Below are 6,657 nucleotides of genomic sequence, written 5' to 3' on the forward strand. Positions count from 1 at the left end.
TTTAGGTGCAAAGACTTCTCTTTTTTTCGTTCGTTTGTGAGGTGTATTGCAAGCCTGGTTTGGAAAAAGGGCAAAGGGAAAGGAGATCTCTTTGCCTGTGTTGTTAATCTTGACAGTAGTCATGCATTTTAAGATAGAACCAGAGGGCCTGGATGTTGCAAGCAGACCCTACCCCCTGCCAGCCCAGCCTTGGGAGTGCTTAGGAGATCAGGCCTAGAGTTTAAAGCTGTGCTGCGCTTTCCCTTTGGTGGGGCGGCATTTGTGGAGAGGGGGAAGAACTGGAAGGGCTGGGCCCCTTTGCTTTAAAAAAGAAAAGAAAAACTTTCGACTAGAGAAGTGAGTTGCTATCCAAATCCCTTCCAGGGAGCAATAGTGGTTACTCAAAGGGCGAGCTTGTCATTGAAATCTGCTTTGGTGCACTTTGGTCCATCAAAGCTGCAAGAGGCAGAGCAAAGAAAATTGTTTTGCTTTCAAAGTCGGCCTTGAGGATTCAGTGCAGCTCTGATCATCCAAGCAGTCCCTTCTCCCGCTTATGTCAAGGGAGGGCATCTATTTTTGCCTAAGGTATGGAGCTTCTGCCCAGCCCTTCACAAACCTCCAGGAAACTCACTAGGTATTAAAACTGACCGCTACTGTACTGGCACGGCACGAATGTCACCGTTGTTCTTCTGCACAGGCCAGGCCAAGCGGCCCCTGGAGCCAGGAGCTCCCACGTTCTGCTCAATGCCGGCCCCGGGGTCTTCATAGTTCTGCTTTCACGCCTCTGATGAACGGCAAGCCTGTAGGGACCCTCCTCTTGTAGGCCAGGTACTCTTCCCCAAAGAAATGGATCAGTGTCATCTCCTCCTCTTCTATCCGCTCCCGGAAGAAGCGCCAGGATGCCAGCGTGTAGCCCACCATGCAGATTGGATTGCACAGCAATACCTGAAACAAGGAATGCAGGAGAATGGCTGCCAGGAGCATGAAAACTGGAAAGCTCAAGAGACTCGAAGGTTACATTCACATCCTATGTTTAAAGCGTTCTGATACCACTTTAAATGACCCTGGCTTCTTTCCCCAAAGGGTTTTGGGAGCTGAAGTTTGTTAAAGTGCCAAGAGTGGTTAGGAGACCCCTATTCCCCTCCCAGAACTACAATTCCCAGAGTTTCTTGCGACAAGGGATTGACTGTTAAACCACTCTGAAAACTGGAAGATTGGATGCATGAATTATACGCTATCACACATTCCTCTTAATATCTCATGGAGCCTAGGGTACCCCCTCCACCCACCGAAAGAGCCAAAATATTACAAGATGCACTAAGCTGTGCAACAGTACCTGGGTCCCAATACTCCAGTAAAACCATCCGACGTACGATGGGTGACGAAACCAGCCATAAACACCTCTGGTCACAAGAGTGTGGGTCTCCGATTTTTCATTCTGAACAATGTGGTTGAAGTTGGAGCCAGCTGTGAGCATGGCAGCCTTCCTCAGACAGTCCCCGAAAACCACCATAAGCAGCCCTGCCGAACTCAGCCAAGTGATCTGCTTCATCTCTGCAAATGAGCAAGCGCAGGTTGCAAAATGGTGCGACTCTGGTAGAGTTGCAGCTGCACCAGTCAGAAGGGGAAAGAAAGCACTCGGTGCTTGTAACAAATGGATTAACTTCACAAAAGTACATTCTTCACAAGGGACCAGGGCAAACAGCTAACTGGAGCTGGGTTTTGGTTTTCTTTTGGACCAAAAATGACTGACAGAAGTCTATGCCAGCAGGTGGGCTACAACAAAGGTTTGTGGGCTAGTTAACTTCTGTGGAGACCCATCTGCAAACTTCACAATTCGATGTACACAAGAAGCAGAATGCAGAGATCAAAGCCAAACTCCCATAAACACTCGTTGATAACAGTGATCTCCTCAACTTCACAGTGTCATTTAAAACAAAGAAGGACCTTAATGTCAGAGCATGAAGTCAAAACAGTCACCGTTTTAGAAGGGTCAGAAAATGGTCCAACTAATGAGAGATCTAAAGCCACACACAAGTGGTGTGTGACCATCTTTCAATGCAGCCTCTAAATAAGCTTGAGGGACAAAAAGTCCACCCTGTTATCAGCATTTTCAGGCGTGTATTAGTAACTGAGGGCCAGCAGCGTGCAATGAATAGAGCACTCTCAGCCACCACCGAAGGGCTGTTGTTACAGCTAATAATGCAAGTTGTGAAGTCTCTGGTTCAAGGTGGTAATAAGCTGAGTAGGTGGCCTTCACAAAAGGAGTGCTGCTTACTTAGCCTCTGTACCTGCAATAGTAGGATAGCAACCCTGGCCTAACTTAGAAGCTTTCTGAGATAATGCATGCAAAGCCCCTTGACACTCAAAGGCCAAGTCCTACACCTTGTTTCAGCATACCAAGTTCTTATTTATTTAAAGTATTTATGACCCGCCTTTCTACCCAGAGGTCCCAGAGAAAGAATATATGGCCTAAGCACCAACAGTTTAAAAAAGAAGATAAAAACAGCAAGTAGCAAAATACAGACTTCAGTTACAAACCACCAGCAGCAATGGAGATTCAAGCACCCAATACATACTTCATCCCTCCCCAAAAGCCTGGGCAAAGAGGTGTGTCTTCACCTGTCGCTAAAACAGTATCAGCACCTTCAAAGGGGTAATCATTCTAAAGGTAAGGGGTCAATATCACCTCAATTAGTTCAGGTTGGGGAGAGAAACAGCTTCGTTTTCAGACCTGCCTCCAAGTCCATGTTTTTGGGTCTCCCATTAGAATGATTGAGTTTTTCTGTTTCACTTGCATAAGAACTCAGTAGTTACTGACCTGGGCAAATGAATTTTTCCACGGTGAACTCAACCCAGGATGAGACTGCAGCTAGGTTGTATTCAAAGCTGTGGTTGATCAAGAAGGAATCCAAGGAGAGACTTCTGGGATTGTTAACGGCTGTCACCAAGTATTCAGAATAATGGAAGAAGGAGAGCGAACACATATACCTGAAAAGAGCAACCAGGGACTTAGCAAAACCCTCATGTTTCAGCTTCCTGGGTTTTAACTCTAGGTTTGCTCTTCTGAAGAGCTGTAAGCTGGGCTGCTCAACACACCAGCTACTTAATCTCCAATGCTGTTTTAAAAATGATATTACAAGGGTGGGCTCATTCTCTGGATGGTTCCTTTTCCAGGAAGCATGCAGACTCAAATATAGCATCATTCACGTCACTCAATGCAGGTGTCCTAAAACACTGAGAAGAACTTGCACACATCTATATATATATTTTACAGAGCAGATGCCTAGGTCTCACATCCAAAATTAGGAGTGGGGAGGGTAACCACCTCAAACTAAGAACCATCAGTTAGTCACACATTCCCCTTCATGTTTCTGCTTTTGTCCCCTGGCAAGCAGCTAGGATTTCCTGAGTATAGAAGGCAGAGGAGAAAAGGGGCTCCAAAAAATGGATTCAGAAACAATGCATTAAGTAGTATTTGTCTCCTATGGCAGGCTCTCCTAGTGCCCCTAAGAGGATCAAGGCCAGCCAAACAGAGGTGAGTGGAGGTCCCAGGAGTCTCCAGGAACAAGAGAGCTGTCCCCCAGAGCCCCCAGTTTTCTTTTCAGAAACCTAAAGTGCTGCCCTCTTACCATCCAAAATGCTTCCACGTAGATTGTCCGAAGCTGAGCAATAAACCACACCCGAATGCAAAGCCCAAGAAGCAGGCACGGATGGCAATCTACAAGGCAAGAAAAGGCAGTCAGAAACTCACCTGCCCATCAGCCAGAGGTGGGGGGGCAACCCCACATACTCCTACCCCACAAGCCACCAGTTCTGAAGCCAAATCCTAAGGCAGTCCTATCTCTCCAGCACATCATGGGAGGGATTGACAACAGGAAACCCCTGGGTGGAAATATGCCTATCCTGACCACCGCTCCAAACTCCCATCATCCTCCCCAACCACTGGTGATACTGGAAGTTCGAGTCAAAAGACATATCAAAGGCTGCAGGTTCCCCTTCTTCTCTTCAGTTTGTCTACAATATCATTTATGAGAAAAAGATAGATGAGATCTATGGGGAAGACTTTGCATCCTAATCTTCTAGCGCAACCTTATTTCAAATAGGGGTAAGGGCTTGAGGTTTCCTCTTCAAACTTTTCCTACTCATCCTACCGCAAGACATTAAGATCTAACACAAGGCTGAAGACTTTTAAGAGACCAGCCGCAGCAAAAACGACTGTGGGATTGACAAAGTATGTGCCAGGCTAAAACAAGTCACGCCACAACAGGTAAGTAAGAGCCTGGCAGGATGAGGCCAATGGCCCATCTAGTCCAGCATCCTGTTCTCACAGTGGCCATCCAGAGGCCTGTGGGGAAACCGCAAGCAGAAGATGAGTGAAACAACACTGTGCGCAGCAACTGAGGAATAACGGAGGCGATTCTGGCTAGCAGCCAGTGACAGCCTTGTCCTGCATGATTTTGCCCAATCCTCTTTTAAAGCCATCCAAGTTCGTGGCCATCACTGCCTCCCACCATGGGAGGGAGTTTCATAGTTTACCTATGCGCTGTGTGAAGAAGTCCTCTCTTTGATCTGTCCTGAATACTCCAACATTCAGCTTCATGGATGTCCACAAGTTATTGTGAAAGAGTAAGAAAAGCTTTTCTCTATCCACTTTTTCCATTCCGTGCATAATTCTATCAGCTTTTATAATTTTATCTCTTACTTGTCTTTTTGCTAAACGAAAAGGTCCTAAGTTCCGAATGCTGCAACTTTTTCTGATAGGCAAGTCACTTCTCCCCTTTGATCCTCTGGTTGCCCTTCTCTAAACCTTTTCCAGAAATTTCCTTTCTGAGGTGGGGCAACCAGAACTGTGCACAGTATTGCACATGGAACCACGCCATAGATTTGCATAACGACATTATGATTTCAGCAGCTTTGGCTTTATGTACTTGACGAAGCAAGTGCCAGCCTAGGACAAGAAAACAAGCCCAGTTGTCAGAGTGCTGCAAGACGCCTCACAGGCATGGACTGCTTCAGTGGTTAAAGCACTCTGTGCTTGCGCAGGGACATACTTGCCCCATGATTCAGCCCTAAGCACTGGCATCAGAAGAAGATAGAAAGCCATTCAGCAGAGCTGACATATCTGGGTCAGGAGCAGAAAAGCAAACTCATTAAGGAGATAGCCACACCCCTCCTTAAGCAGAGAAGAGAGTGGCCTTTGATGTAAAAATTTGGGTTTGCCTTTTGCTGTCCAACTCCCCATGGGACTCTGAGTCCCCTAAGTCCATGATCGGTCAGAGAAGAATGGATGGAGGCAGGATCCAGCGGAAAGCAAGGCAGATATATACCGTATATTTTTCTGTTGCAACAGAGTTCCCTCCCCTCATTCCACGATGGGAGAGGCCCTGAACAAAAGAGGGCAGGAGCCTTTGAAGACATTTGACGTTGCCCAAACCCCTTAGCCAAAGACCACCCCCAAATCATCATACATGCATCATAGGAGGCAGTCGACAGCAGAAATCCTGTCTCCCAGAATACCTGATAATGGTCGCGGATTGCATTACCTGGGAAGCCTGGCCATTTTTGTGATGGTTAATACTTTAGTTCCTGAATCCAGGTCACAGGCTCACCCTATTCATACACAAATATGCCCCCTTTAAGACAAGAAGGAAGCCATTTGCTTCCTTTACTGCAGAGGAATATTTGAAGTTCATTGGGGGAGTTAACATGGCTTCAGGATTGCTCTCCTGCACTATTTCAGACAGGTGGATTATATATATTTAGATATGCGTGCATCTATTAATATTTAAGGGACGCGGGTGGCACTGTAGGTTAAACCACAGAGGCTAGGGCTTGCCGATCAGAAGGGATCAGAAGGTCGGCAGTTCGAATCCCTGCAACGGGGTGAGCTCCCGTTGCTTGGCCCCTGCTCCTGCCCACCTAGCAGTTCGAAAGCACGTCAAAGTGCAAGTAGATAAATAGGTACTGCTCCGGCAGGAAGGTAAACGGCGTTTCTGTGCGCTGCTCTGGTTCGCCAGAAGCGGCTTAGTCATGCTGGCCACATGACCCAGAAGCTGTACGCCGGCTCCCTCAGCCAATAAAGCGAGATGAGCGCCGCAACCCCAGAGTAGGCCATGACTCGATCTAATGGTCAGGGGTCCCTTTACCTTTACAAATATTTATTCTATTTTTGAGACCTTAGAATTCTTTTACCACCCTTGGTTAGACACCCACAGGGGAAACAGCCACACCCCTAGGCGTGTCTAACCAAGTTATAGCAAAGAAGGGTATGGCCACGCCCTTCCCAGGCAGAAGTGGACGGACCCTGCACTAACCACGCCCACGAACTTGGCGAGTCCCTCCGCCGAGGGGCGGGGCCTCGCGTGGACACGCCCTCCTCCCAGCCCTTACCTGGTACATGCCCCCCGGAGCGCGACCCCAGGCCAGCAGGAGGGCGGCGTTGACTCCCGCCACATGAAGGGCCAGCGCGGCGCGGCCTTGGAAGCCCAGCCCGGAGAGCAGCGCCGGCGGAGGCGCCGACAGCAGCAGCGGCACGGCCGCCACGGAGCTTCCCAGCACGAAGGCCGTCAGGCTGGTCCGTGCCTCGCGTCCCCTTCGCCCGCCGACGCCCGCCTTCCCCTCAGCGCCGGCCATGATGGACCGGCGGCCGGAGCCAAGCCCCGCTCTCGCGAGGCC

At 48.7% G+C, this 6,657-nt stretch overlaps 1 protein-coding gene across 1 annotated transcript; it reads right to left on the bottom strand.

The window, feature by feature from the left end:
• On the bottom strand, window positions 1-6,657 carry ICMT (isoprenylcysteine carboxyl methyltransferase). The gene is made up of 5 exons (XM_053400438.1): window positions 6,373-6,657; window positions 3,612-3,700; window positions 2,801-2,970; window positions 1,316-1,533; window positions 1-924 (listed from the first exon to the last, which is right to left on the bottom strand). Exons 1-5 carry the CDS (start codon window positions 6,613-6,615, stop codon window positions 742-744), a joined length of 903 nt encoding a protein of 300 aa, XP_053256413.1. The 5' UTR covers window positions 6,616-6,657; the 3' UTR covers window positions 1-741.

The sequence above is a fragment of the Podarcis raffonei genome, chromosome 8, assembly GCF_027172205.1.
Source record: "Podarcis raffonei isolate rPodRaf1 chromosome 8, rPodRaf1.pri, whole genome shotgun sequence".
Taxonomy (NCBI): Eukaryota; Metazoa; Chordata; class Lepidosauria; order Squamata; family Lacertidae; genus Podarcis; species Podarcis raffonei.

Excerpts from the sequence above, each read along its gene's own strand:
- ICMT (XM_053400438.1), bottom strand. The coding sequence starts at position 6,615 with ATGGCCGGCGCTGAGGGGAAGGCGGGCGTCGGCGGGCGAAGGGGACGC. Across the intron at positions 2,971-3,611 it reads ACGTGGAAGCATTTTGGATG|GTATATGTGTTCGCTCTCCT; the intron begins GTAAGAGGGCAG and ends TGCTCTTTTCAG. Across the intron at positions 925-1,315 it reads ACTGGAGTATTGGGACCCAG|GTATTGCTGTGCAATCCAAT; the intron begins GTACTGTTGCAC and ends TCCTTGTTTCAG.